At 42.4% G+C, this 14,115-nt stretch overlaps 4 protein-coding genes across 4 annotated transcripts; 2 read left to right on the forward strand and 2 right to left on the reverse strand.

Moving 5' to 3' along the window:
- Positions 1–426: 426 nt before the first annotated feature.
- EAF02_009184 (uncharacterized protein) lies at positions 427–2,832 on the forward strand (the record flags this gene model as incomplete). Its single annotated transcript, XM_038905232.1, has 8 exons — positions 427–473; positions 560–794; positions 851–979; positions 1,033–1,278; positions 1,369–1,626; positions 1,680–1,842; positions 1,910–2,250; positions 2,350–2,832. 8 exons carry the CDS (start codon positions 427–429, stop codon positions 2,683–2,685), a joined length of 1,755 nt encoding a protein of 584 aa, XP_038755129.1. The 3' UTR covers positions 2,686–2,832.
- A 294-nt stretch (positions 2,833–3,126) lies between these two features.
- Positions 3,127–4,593, reverse strand: EAF02_009185 (uncharacterized protein; the record flags this gene model as incomplete). The annotated part of the gene is made up of 1 exon (XM_038905233.1): positions 3,127–4,593. One exon carries the CDS (start codon positions 4,591–4,593, stop codon positions 3,127–3,129), a length of 1,467 nt encoding a protein of 488 aa, XP_038755130.1.
- A 3,266-nt stretch (positions 4,594–7,859) lies between these two features.
- Positions 7,860–9,306, reverse strand: EAF02_009186 (uncharacterized protein; the record flags this gene model as incomplete). The annotated part of the gene is made up of 4 exons (XM_038905234.1): positions 7,860–8,175; positions 8,226–8,395; positions 8,446–8,891; positions 8,979–9,306. The coding sequence occupies 4 exons, from the start codon at positions 9,304–9,306 to the stop codon at positions 7,860–7,862; spliced, it is 1,260 nt and encodes a 419-aa protein (XP_038755131.1).
- A 991-nt stretch (positions 9,307–10,297) lies between these two features.
- Positions 10,298–12,852, forward strand: EAF02_009187 (uncharacterized protein; the record flags this gene model as incomplete). The annotated part of the gene is made up of 5 exons (XM_038905235.1): positions 10,298–10,411; positions 10,518–11,707; positions 11,796–11,914; positions 11,968–12,202; positions 12,261–12,852. The coding sequence occupies 5 exons, from the start codon at positions 10,298–10,300 to the stop codon at positions 12,850–12,852; spliced, it is 2,250 nt and encodes a 749-aa protein (XP_038755132.1).
- Positions 12,853–14,115: the final 1,263 nt, after the last annotated feature.

Here is a 14,115-nt window from a genome sequence, read left to right on the forward strand (position 1 = left end):
CTCACTCAGGGGGGCCTCGGTTTTCGGTCAGTTACCCGTACAGTAACCGGTATTTGTACTTATATTGAAGTATTCCCCAAACCCCGCATTTCTTAGCAATGCTCGTAGTGGCAGTGTTGTACCGTGGCTTTTCAACGAATCACCAGCTTCAAGTATCTACTAGGTACCTACATATACCTAGTCTTCATTTATGATAGATTGACTTCAACTCTTTCATTTGGATTCCCTCTGTCTTTTTTGAGATAGTCAATATTTATACACAGTTATTGTTTCATCTTGTATATCTTCAATTCATATATACCATCCTTTGATTTGTTCATCTGCAAAAATTTCTTGATTTCTTTTTGCCAAACTTGAGGGTTATCTACCAACGGCGCAAACATCCTTGCTTGATTTCAGAGCTTATCAAACAATAAATCCATCATCATGGTTTTCACACCTCCAGCATGGGTTCCCAATGATCCCTTGAGTATGTGTAAACTTCAATTCCTTCAATTATGAAGCTTCCTCCTCGCCTATGTTTACCTCAGAATGTATAGCTAACAATTCTCGCAAACAGATATCCGGATGATATACCAATCAGTCAATTCATGCTCAATGAGAAACACGGCAGAAGACCTCTCAAATCATCTCGCAATCCATTCACATGCGGCGTCACAGGAAAAACATATACAGCTTCGGAACAAGTGCAACGGGTCGAACATTTAGCAAGAGCTTTATCAAAAGAATTAGGATGGCAACCAAATACGGGAACAGAATGGGACAAAGTAATGGGAATATTTTCTCTCAATACTGTAGGAAGATCCGTTCAAATATACAAACGCATTCGGGGGACTAATAATAATCTCAGATCGATTTCATGACATTGGCATATGCAGTTCATGAATTGGGGGGAGTGGCTTCACCTGCAAATGCTCAATATTCTGCTCCAGAATTGGAATTTCAATTGAAGTCTGCAGGGGCTCAAGCACTTTTCACGGTAAGAATTCAGGCGTCACGAGAATTCGAAATACGGAACTAATTCGAAAATAGTGTATACCTTTACTCGAGACTGCTTTACAAGCTGCCAAAGGAGCCGGAATTCAAAATGATAAAATCTATATTTTAGATATGCCAGAGATGTTGACTGGAGGCAAGAAAGTACCATTCAAGACTGCAGATGATTTGATTTCCGCAGGAGGAAAGCTCCCAAAATTAGAGCCATTGAGAATGGAGAAGGGACAAGCAGCTCGACAAACAGCATACTTGTGTTACTCAAGTGGAACTTCAGGGTTACCCGTAAGTTATTTTCCCTGCATCAATTGAGACAATTCTCAAAGTAATCCCGGGAAGCGCGAATCCTCCCAAACATGGCTAACAAAATATCAGAAAGGAGTCATGATCAGCCACCAAAATGTTATGTCCAATATCCTACAACTCAAAGCGTACGAGAAAGATTATAGAGATCAATGGGAAACTGATACAGAAGTCGGCTTGGGTCTTCTTCCTCTAAGCCATATTTATGGTCTAGTCGTCGTGGCTCAAGGAACAACTTATCGTGGAGATGAAATAATTGTGCTTCCCAAATTCGAGCTCAAATTATTCCTAAACAGTATCCAAACCTATAAAATTCGAGGTCTCTTTCTCGTAAGTATTCTCCATATGAAATTTATTGCAAATCAAAATCTGATGATCATTAGGTCCCTCCCATTATTATCCAGCTTGTAAACAATCAATCCATCTGCTCCAAATATGATATGAGTTCAGTGCGAGGTATCTTCACCGGAGCCGCACCTCTCGGTATAGAAACCGCAGAAGAGCTTCAAAAAATCTATCCCAAATGGGTTATTCAACAAGGCTATGGTATATACTCCTACCCCTCTCCCCTCCCCATCAAAACACACCAAAATCTAACATCCTCCCCTCCCAGGCTTAACCGAAACCTCCACCGTCATCTGCATGTCATCAGCCAAAGATCTCTGGCTCGGCTCCTGCGGATCCCTCATCTCCGGCGTGCGCGCAAAACTCGTCAATCCAGAAGGCATCGAAGTCACGGGGCTGAACCAACCGGGTGAATTGGTCGTCCAATCCAAATCCGTCGTGCTCGGCTATCTCAATAATGAAAAAGCGAATCACGAAACGTTTATCCCCGATACAGATGGAAATGGTAGATGGATGCGCACGGGTGATGAAGCTGAGATCCGTGTCAGTCCGGCCGGACATGAACATGTTTTTATCGTGGATAGGATTAAGGAACTTATTAAAGTAAAGGTAAGCCAACCCTTCCCTCCCCTAAAAAATTTTCCACCATCTCCCCCTCCCTCTTTCCCCTCTCCCCTCTTAAACCCCCCACCTAACACCCCCACCCAGGGCCTCCAAGTCGCCCCCGCCGAACTCGAATCGCACCTCCTCTCGCACCCCTCCATCGCCGACTGCGCCGTCATCCCCATCCCGGACCCCTCGGCCGGCGAAATCCCCAAAGCCTACGTGGTGAAATCCGCATCCGTCGGTATTGAAGAAAATGACGCCCTGATCAAGAGAGATATTTGTAAGTGGGTGGAAACGCACAAGGCGAGACATAAGTGGTTGAAAGGTGGTGTGGAATTTATTGATGTTATTCCGAAGAGTCCGAGTGGGAAGATTTTGAGGAGGTTGTTGAGGGATAGGGAGAAGGAGGCGAGGAGGGTGAAGGGTGCGAAGTTGTAGTTTTGGTTGTAGTTTTGGTTGTTATTATGAGGTTGGGATCTTGAGAAAGAGGGGGGGTTATTACAGATAATAAGTAGTAGGATGTTCGATATTGATTTTGTAGGTATCGAAAGTTAATCTTACGTGTATTTTTAAATTGAACTAAATTGGATTGAATTGAATGAACAATAAAGTCTAGTCTGTAAATATCGTGACATGGACTTTTTTTAAGCTGGTTTTTGATGTAAATTTTTATTGAGATTTATAAATAGTCGCTTGCTTGCTTACTTGCTTTGCTTACTTGCTTGCTACTTTGTAAAATGAAAATGTCTATTGTGCACGAATTCTATACTTCATGCAATGAGAAAACTCCTCCGCCATCCATCCATCCATCCATCCATCCATGCCATTCATTCATTCATTCATCCACCTCATATTCCCACATTCCCACATTCCCCACCCCTAAATAGGCGATTCAAAAACCAAACTAATCCCATCATCCCCCGCGGTAACAATTCTATTCCCATCCCCCTGCACAAAACCCATGACCCCCACGCCATCCCCCCTATGTCCCTTCCACTCGCCCACCAATCCCGAATTTGCCATTCCCGTTCCACCCCTCGCGTCCCATCGTCGGACTACTCCATCCATCCCGCAACTGGTCAATAGCCATCCGCCAGATTGTGTGTTCTTTACAAATTCGACTTTCACTACTGCGTGCTCCTCGTGCGCTTCTTTGATATGTCGACGCACTGCGAATCGATGCGCGGAGTCGAAGAGGGCAATGCTTCCATCCACGCTTGCGGCAGCCATGAGTGTTAGAGGGGGTTGCGCAAATGCAATCGATTCGATTCCATCACCCTGGGCTTGCAAATCCGCGAGAATCTGTCCGGATTGACCTGGACTTGCGCCCGCACCCGAAGCATCAGGTAAACGAGGTAATCCCACGATTTTAATCGAGCCACCTGCTCCTCCCGCCGCGACAAACGAACCCGATGGCGCAATTCCCACGCTGAAAAGGCCCCCCTCAACCGCAAAACGTTGATCCAGCGCCGTGAGGCCCACAACCGTTTGTCCACCTTCTCCTGTTAATCCCGCGGCCGCCGCCTCTCCAAACACATCCCACACATACAATGACCCATCCTCACTAACCGTCGCCAACAGCTTCCCATCCGCCGACCACGCGCCCGCAGTACAACTCTCCGTGTGCGCAAAATAACTCTGCATCAACTGCAGCGGGGCCTTCTTCTGACTCGGATCCACAGTATACACCCACACCGACCCATCATTCGCGCCAAACGCAAACGTATTCGGGGCTTTCGCATACGGACACGCCAGCAACCAGTTAACCTCCTCGACCTCCCTCGCCTCGGTATATTTCTTCCACTTGCTCCCATTCGTCACATACACCTGAACCTTCCCATCGAGCCCGCCCGAAACCAAAAACTTCCCATCCGGCTGCGAAAACGCCAGCGCGTTGATCGAATCCGTGTGTCCCTCCAACTTGAAGATCGGCTCCTGACTCCCCCGCTCCACCCGCTCCGAGGGATTGCTCTGGTAACTCGCCGGCAACACTGGGGTTGGCGCCGGCGTCGCATCGAATATATATCCCACGCCCGGAGCATTATCCGCGTCGCCGTCGGAGCCGCCTGTGGCGATGAGTTCGGGACGTAGAGGGTGTTGCGCGATGCAGAAGATGGAGTCGCCGTGGGCGTCCATGTGGGCGGAAGAATCGTTTTGCAGTTGGATTTCTTGCTCTTGCATTTCTTGATCGGCGTCCGCGTCGGCGTCTTGATCTTCGTCGCCGGAATCCATGGCAGCGTCGCCGTCTATGTCGATGATTTCTTCCGCGGCGTCGGCGGGGTCGAACATTTCGTTTTCGTCTTCGTTGATGCGGTCATCGTCTTGGGGGTGGTGGGAGGAGGACATGGTGAGTTTATTTATGTCTTCGATTTAGAAAGAATATAGAAGAAGAAGAAGAAGAAGAAGAAGAAGAAACAGAATGTGAGGTAGAAGTAAAAGTCAAAAAATAAAATCCCAATACCTATCTCTACTTTAAACTTCTCTCCAGATGATTTTCACAAATCCTTTCGAATTTATTTGGGTATGGTATTTTCTTCCGACTTCGAAAATGCTTGATAATCTTTTTTTTTCTGATCTGGGTTGTGATTTTGCCCCGCGACGCACAGACCATTTCATTGCCCCTCTATTAGATTACTTCGTAGTACGAGTTTTGATATCCCCGATGGAAGCTTATAAATACGTACATACCTACCTCGAGCCTACCTAGGTAGTAAAAGTACTATGTGTGAGGTACCGGTAGCTGAATACTTAGTTATTTTCGAATCTCAGGATTTTAATTTTCACATGGAATAGTGATATGTACCGATAGATAAATAGATTCTCTCGTTTAGCCTGAACACATTGAGTAACAAGTAAGAGGAAAACAGTTCGACAGATTCTCTGTGTACTGGGACCGGGTAAGAGGCATGTATATCTGCAGAGCGGGAGGATAACCGTCGTGATTCTTCGGAAGAGATTATTGTATGAAGGATATAGGTTGTATTTTATGAATATGGGATTTGGAGCTTTAGTTTATATTTCATGCTGATGAATTATCTAGTCTATAATTTATTCTTCTTTTTCCTGACATACTCATCGAGAGATTCTGCATGCTTACCTGGCTTCTGCTTGTGCGGGAATGGGTAAAGGGAGTTGAGAGGAATTATTCGGGGGGACGATGAGTAATATAATTATTTGAGTTGAGAGATATAGATGAAAAGAGAATCATAAGAAAGAGCAGATAAGTATTCTACCTGTGAGCATTCAAAAAAGAGTTAGGGAATAGGAAGAGATAGATGATGAGCCTCAAAATTCTCAATTTGAATCATATCAATACATCATATACTTGGTAGATATTCCAGATATCATATAAATCTCATTGAATAGAATCTCTCTCCTCCCCCGAAGTCATATGCATATCCCTCCACCACATGGCATATTATATCTCAAAAAGACTGTTTGCTTTTCAAACAGACCACTAGTAATTCTCTCTCCTATCCTCAATCCGAATTCCTAATCTCCTCTCACCCCAACAGACACTTTCTCTCCCCTATGCCCAATCCCTTTCCCACCTCTCTTACACCCCCTCCTATTCACTCCTCCACACCATCCCCCTTCTCCTTTCCCTCCCCCTTCCCCTCCCAACGCCTAAATCTCACACTAAATCGCCTCGACGTTCCCTGTTCATCTGCACACGAATCATGTTTTTGACAGCTATCTACTACTTGAAAACCGCCTGTTGAAAGTGCATTTACCGTATTAGTGGAAACAATTACCAAGAGCATGGTGGTGAAGAAGAGTAAAAGGGAATGAATGTGCATAGTGACACGATGTGATGTGATGTGATGACGATGTAAGTTTGTATTTTGTGGTAGTTGGAGTAGAGGCGCGAGAGTGGAAGAGTTTTGATGCGGGTGTGTTGGATGAGTTGGTTGCGCTTTATTTGTGATGGATTTGTTATTTGATATTATGAGTTGTGGGTTTGGGTAGTTTGATAATGGATACTGTGTGGTGATTTGTAGTTCGCTGTCTTGAGATTTGAAGCTTCCAGTATGTAGTTGAAAGGAAGAGAGAGGACGATGATATATTGGAAAAGAAAGGCATATTTATGATTATGAAATTGTGCATAGAGTGACCTGAAAATGACGCGAGGGCTGAATGGAAATAAGCAGTTCTTGAATCATAATCCAACCTGCCGACTTTGATCAGCAGATTTGACTCTATGAATATCAAGTACCCGAATGCCGCAATCATTAGTGGATTCCCAGTTTTGTAATTCCACTTGCTGAGTGTTTAAATTGGAGAGCATCTTCTATACTTCCTTGTGATTCATCATTCAACTCGGTGGGTTTATTTAGAGTAAATCACCCTTGATGTCAATAACTCTTACCTGATATCATTTTGTTAAATAAGAGTGATTTAAAGTCAAACAACTGGGCATAACCACTACTCAATAGTGATTACGAAAATCAATCTCAACTCAGGGTAACTCAACTATCCTGAGTTTGAGGTGGGTTGCCAAAATATCAAGAAAACTTGAATTGTTTGATCATTGCTCGATTAATCGAAGACAGAAGCTTCGCGGTGAAAATTCAGCCGCCATCAACATTGAGTTTCGGTACCCCATTCATACTACCTCAGCTTAAGATGGCTAGTTAACCATAAGCAAAAGTACCAAGCCAAACAGCAACCGTCCCGTATACGTAGGTACCCGATCAAGAGCTAAACCACCGGAGAATTTTTTACGGAAGATTTTCGCCAATGGAGGTCCTGATGGACGACATGCACCAGTACTTTAACAAAGAGGTTGTGACTATGCGTTTCAACAAGGGTCTAGAGAAGACACAGACACAAGTTAAGTTATCAACCATGGTAGATGCGACGCCGTGCCAGATTTTCTTCGGAGAGTGCAAGCCGTGATCTAGAATCGAGCGGCCCTGCGTTCAAAACGTGGACATCTAAAGTCGGCGTCTGGATTTGCAAAGGGGGCTAATGATCTTATCCGTATTTTCTACGGCGGTGTAGTTCCTCCAATGTTGAAGGAAACAAACAAAGACTGAAGAAGAAACCAATAAGTAATGGGGTCCGCACAAGATAAGGTATCAGAGCAGTAAACTGCGCGCTGTAAGGTCAAGCTGGAGTTGGTGGAAGAAAACAAAGTTGAAGCATCAATGCTTAGAACAGCGACAAGAGAAGAATGGATACAACATTCTACCAACAGAGACTCTAGATACTATCATACTCCACTAGTGCAAGTGATGACTTGTCGCTAAGAGGAAAATCATTTGCAAATCGTAGTCTACTATGTAACAAGAGTACGACGCTAATACTTCTCACGAGAAAGACTAATAAAATGGGTTTATACGAAGTCCCAGAACCCGAATCGGTAGATCATCAATTTAAAGGCGAATTTGAGGAAATATCGCACCAAGAGGACAGTCCAATAACAATACCTCATATATTTGAACTTCAGTGAAGCAACCTCCAGTCAGACGTCGATGTTCAAACAAAATCGTACTTCAATAGACGTGATTCCTTGCGGTATACATCCCTTGCTGTACAATGCACAGCATATCGGAAGCCAATCAGCTTCTGAAATCGATAATCTCGGTCAAATTAGAACACGATCTTCTTCATACATCATCCACTTCTCGAATGTCAAATCCAAATAATCCGTTACTCGCAACACTACTCTCATCAATCAATTTTTGAGCAGTTTCTACACCAGCGGTTGGAACTCGATATTCGAATCGCTTTCCCTTGGCAGGCAATCGGCCGTCGGGAAGAGGATATGGGAATGGAAGATACTCAGGCAAGAGACCGAGCTGACGGAGGGCTGTGGCTTGGTCCCAGGCAATATGTTCATGGTATAAACGATCACCACGAACATTCACCACAGAAGTGAATGGGATTCGTGCATATTTGTGAGTTGGCGGGACTCCAGGGAGACTGTCAGAATGTTAATTGAAAGTTCATTACACATTTCGAATGTGACTCACATCCAATCTATCACTCTATCATGTGTAAAACTGAAAACGAATTCATCAATAACTCGATCAACACCAACAGTCCGGCTAACAAGTTCGAGCTTCGTATCTTCCGGATTATTAAAGACGAAGTGATTGGTGTAGAAATCTGTTAGAGGTCCTCTTCCAATTCCACCAGTCATCTAGGGAAAGAGTATTAGTATAAAGAGAAAGCAGCCACCAGATCACGTACTGTTGGAATATGATTTACATATGGTTGATCAACCATAGTACCCATTGTTTTCCCAACATTCCGTTCACCAAATTCATAAAGTGTATGCTCATCCCAAATGGCTTCAAGATCAAAGATAGGTCCACCTAGGTGTTTCTTGATGAAACCAAGACTTCTTGTATGTGCCACTCCCGCGTTCCCTGGATCATAGTGATTATGACTAGGGAGGATAAAGTTTGTCGACTTTGTTGTGGCATATACATGAGAGATATCTTCGGATCTCATTTGAGGACCTTGTAAGGCCGAGGAGCTGTGAACCATCAATGGAGGTATAGATTTATGCGTAACTTTTTCAGTCAGTTTTCTGGTATCATTAGTGAAGAAGATTGCGACGGAGAATACTCCTCCGAGTAACAAATTCAAGACAGAATCAGTGTGTATATTTTCATCCAAGTTTTCAGCATAGACTAAATGAGAAAACATATTGTCAGCTACACAACATACATGATCTGTGCATTGTAATGGACACAAACCAAATCAACATAGAAACATACTAATGAGTCCCAATTTATTAGAATCAGTACATTCTGGTGAAGACTTTAAAGCTTTTATACCCGACTCCAGGTAAGCTTGGAAATCAATATCACCAGCTTTCATTGCATGCTCGGGAATTGTAACATTCACAACAACAAAACTTTCTTCTGCCCATTTTTGGATTGGCTCTGGATCAAGTGTTTTTCGATCCGTTCGTGAAGTGTAACTCTCAGGTGTTAGGATTAATAATCCTGGACCTCTACCTCTTCTCGATAGAGGTTTTAGAATAGTCAATCGATCACCCAGATGACGAGGTTGTGAAAGCAAGTCTTTTTCAATGGTATTCATTTTGTCACCGTGGTGTTAAATGATTGAATTTGGGAATAGTAATATACTTGAAGACTGTTTGGGTTGGTGTTGATTCCTGGGAGCGGATGAAGCATGGGGAGGAGAGCATGAGAAATACTACCTTAGGTAGCTCGAGAATGGAATGGGTAACCTCAGCACGTGCCCTAGGTAATCTTATCTTACGGAGAACTGTTCATGGCAACATGCTGTCAACGGGGACCTCGCAGTGCCAATATCGCAATCATAATCAGATCTCACGTGATGTTCTTGGTAGCATTTGCTGGCGTTTTTATTGCTGGGTTGTATCACTCTTCATTGTCAACTTTGTCAACTTCTGAAACTCACGCGGTGTACTCGTAGTCTATGAACACTACCTACCACCGGGATACACTGTACATTGTGCTCGTCCATAATAGATACTACTCTCTTCCTATAATTGTAAGATCTTATCTATTTATCTACCACTTGACATGGAATGCTCGAGATTCAATATATTATTTTATTCGCCCAGCCAGACGTGCTCAGACTTTTTTCTCTTCATTCTGTCTTTTGTGATCTCCTATGACGTCATTTGGCGTTGACCCCCGCCATAGCTAACAATGCAGGTGGACAATGTTCTGCGGTGCCGGTATGTAAGACTTGTTACCGACTGGGTAGTCTCTCTTCAAAACAAAATAAACAATACTGGCGCCAGTACTTAAGTTACTAGTAACCTTTTTTCTTTCTCAAAATCAGGAGATTATAGGGGAAAAGCATAAATAAATATACCTCCCTATCTAGGTAACGACTTGATCCCTTCAATGAAACCCTACATTCATCATCTTTCAAGGGTTCCGGAACTTCAACTCTTTTCACGGTCATGTTAATGTTCATGACTCTTCATTTAGAATTCAACAACCTTGGCAACAGAACATGCGATTGATCGCTCTGGTCAACATCAAGATCAACATCAATTACGAAGAATATCACTGCCTTCGCACAGAAATTCAGAATGGACGACAGAGACAAGGACAAGGACAAGGACACAGTCAATCCAAAGAGGCGGCGGGGTCTTGGTATTGTGACACCAAATGCTTGCACAGAATGTAGAAAGAAGCGTGCAAAGGTATCTATTTACAGTATTGATCTCTATCAATTCAAGCTTGGCTGCCTTCACTCAAGTTCGTTCTCAAATGGTGTCTTTTGTCAATGCTAACATTTTTATTCTATAGTGTGATGGCGAAACTCCTTGCGCAAGATGTGCATCTCAAAAGAACGTCGAATGTGTTTACGAAGTTCCCGTACGTCAATCAAAAGAGAATATGAGATCCGAAATCGAACACTTAAAGGCTTATCAACAACAAAGTGAACGTGTGCTTGCTGCTATCGCTTCACAAGATCAAACCGCGCAAGTAATCGATCGACTTCGACAAGGGGAAGGATTGAAAAGCATCGCGGACAACTTAAAAGCTCCATCGCAGATTTCATCGGCTGAAGGAGGAAATATCACGACATATACAAGTTTTACCGATCATCAAGCAATCGGAAATGCACTCAGGCCGGTTAGAGGAATCATAACAGCCCCATTCACATCATGGGGAAAAAGTGGTTTACAAGGACCAACTGCCGAATTTCAACATGGGGAAGTGCAAGGAGTGTGGAATCAATGGCCTGATACTCACAACATATCATCCGGTATGGTAGCTAGTGATGATTTGATGAATTGGCAAACAGAACCTGCTAATTTGCCTGAGAATCATGAGCATCCGGCAATTGGGGGTACCTGGCCAGAGGAAGCATCCAATCATTCTACTCCGAATAGTACAGTACTATATGCTAGAGGTCAAGGTCAAGAAACGATTCTCGGTCAAGGAATTGGTTCGTTACGGGAAGATAGTCCAACCGTTCCACCCGCATCATGGACCAAAGTTACATCGGATTCTGAATTTGTAGACCATCTTATGGCGCTTTATTTTTGTTGGGAATATCCCACATTTGCTTCGTTGAGCAAGGAGCACTTTCTTCATGATTATAAAACTGGAAAAACTGAGCATTGTAGTGAGCTACTAGTGAATTCGATATTGGCTTTAGGATGTCGATTCTCTGCTAATGTAAATGCAAGAACTGATCCTCACGATAGTGGTACTGCTGGTGGACATTTTTTCGCCGAAGCTACTCGTTTGCTTAAATTGGAAAAAGACCAACATTCTTTGACAACAATTCAAGCATTGGGTCTGATGGCAATTAGAGAGGCCAGTGGAGGTCGCTCCAGTGCAAGCATTTATCTTTCAGGGCAATCGCTTCGATTGGCAATTGAGATGGGTCTTCATCTTGAAGCAGAGGGGCAATTACCTAGTGAACCAGTAGAGGGATCACAAGCCGTACGACTAGCCACGTTTTGGGGAGCCTTCTCTTTAGACCAGTAAGTTTGGATTCCATTCTCTATCAATTGAATTTAGGCATGGATTTATCCATGAGTGTTCTGATGAGTAAGTACTAACACAATATAGAGCCTGGTCATTGACTATTGGGAGAGTACCTCAGTTCTCACATATTACCAAGTTAAATGTAAAACCAGCAATTGTAAATACAATTGAAGCATCTGCTTGGATTCCATATACAGATGATGGTAAATTCCATATAATCACACCAACTTTGGGATGTTCTTGCTGACACATCTAGGAGCACCACTTGAACGTAATTGTACTCAACCATCGAATATCAGAAGTGTATACGCAACTTTTTGTGAGCTTTCTGAACTAGTTCACCAATCTTTGTATCTTTTCTATGCCCCTGGCTCCAATATCAATAGCAATTCGTTGCTCAAATTATATACCAAGTTTCTCCGATGGTATGACTCGATTCCTGCCGCTCTACGTTTAGGACACAACTTCACACCATCTGTATTATTCTCACAGTAAGTCTCAGGGTAGGCCGTGCGTAACATGAGTCAAGTGCTAATGAGGTGTTCCTAGTATGTACTATCACTATGCCATCTTACTTTTGTTCCGCCCCTTCATCAAACTTTCTCTAATCGGATCGGGAGTTTCACCTCGTGACGTTTGTAACCAAGCTGCGGATGCAATTTCTGCCCTCACCAGCTCCTACGCTCAACTTTACACGCTGAGGCGTACTCCCTCTTTTGTACCTCACTTTATCCTCGCCTCAAGTATTACTCACCTCGTAACACTTGGTAATGCAAAGACCGGTGTGGAGAAAGTCACTCAAGGAATTGCAGATCTCAGAGAGATGGCTAGCTGTCATGGATTTGCTGCTCGCGCCTGCAATATCCTTCGTCATCTGGCTAAAAAGTGGAATATTGAAGTCCCTGATGATAGCCAAGAACCAATAGAACCTGATGCTTTCGATGCACAAGCTCGTCCTTCTCCCAACTCTCTCAATCAATTTTGTACACAAGTTGATGAGGCGGATATGATGCGCGGTATTGGTTTGGCAGGGGAAGATGAAAATCCTCTCTTTTGGCCTTTCCCTATGCAGGGAAGACCATTAATGCAATATGCTGGAGGTAATTTGGGGAAGCTGGGATTCGAGAGGTTAAAAAAATGAGTGGAAATCTAGAATTGTGGTGATGATTTTGTGAGAGAAACTAGATCAGGCTGGGCTAGGCTAGGCTAGACAGATACTTCGTTCTGTATCAAGAAGGCCGATGGGATATGGAGTATCGATGGAAGAGGAATTGGAGAAACGAGTCAGATATGTTTCATGGGTACAGTGAGTACGGTTGGTGGGAATGGATAGCGGGCTGGCATGAGAATATGATACCTCGGAGGCGTTTTGTCTTTCTCGCGAAATTAACAAATGACGGATGGATTGGAGAGGGCTTAAATTTATCACGTATGGGAAATGAAATGGGATGGAATGAAATGGAATGGCATTTACAGAACTCGGTAATCAAATCATTTATACTGCAAGGGATAGTATGTCTATTTACTAAATCAACTTCATACATACATACATCCGGCTTATGGCTTTCTCTCTCTCTCTCTCTCTCTCTCTCTCTCTCATCTTAATTCATAGAGTAGAATTGATTTGATCCGTAAGGATTTTATAACTCTACGTATCCATGGTTTTCTTGTAAAGAATTTATTGAGAAGTTTCATACGTTATATGAGTAGAGTAGAGTAGTATTATATTATTAAATAAATATTCTATTATAGAGTAAATAAAAAGATTGAATGAATTAATTAAATATATATTCTTTCTTTCTTTTTATTTTTATTTCTCTTTTTTTCTATATATATATCTAGATAGGCTCGATAGATAAGATTATAAATACATCAATCTAATAAATGAATAAATCGATTGAATGATTCGCATATACATATACATATACTGTATATCTCATCCTGAATTATTTTAACTATCTAGCTGGAGGTAAGATTATCTATTGGGTTTTTATTTACTATCGAGTTATGTATAGTATATACATATACACGACATTACCTGCACGAATAAATCATCACGATAGAAATAAAAATAAAAATAAAAATAAAAATAAAAATAAAAATAAAAATAAAAATAAAAATAAAAATAAAAATAAAAATAAAAATAAAAATAAAAATAAAAATAAAAATAAAAATAAAAATAAAAATAAAAATAAATCACTCAACACCATCACCATCACCATCACCACAACATCCATCCATCACATAAATCCCCGTCCAAATCGAAAAGAATTCCTATTCATTAAACACATACACATATGCAACTGCAAGTATCTACCTAGTATGCACCTATGCACAGCACAGTACAGTAAACCTCATCTCATCTCATCTCATTTCATCTCCGCACCCCAATCACATCACATCA

Source organism: Botrytis sinoallii, assembly GCF_014898435.1.
Source record: "Botrytis sinoallii strain Bc 23 chromosome Unknown BSIN_018, whole genome shotgun sequence".
NCBI lineage: Eukaryota > Fungi > Ascomycota > Leotiomycetes > Helotiales > Sclerotiniaceae > Botrytis > Botrytis sinoallii.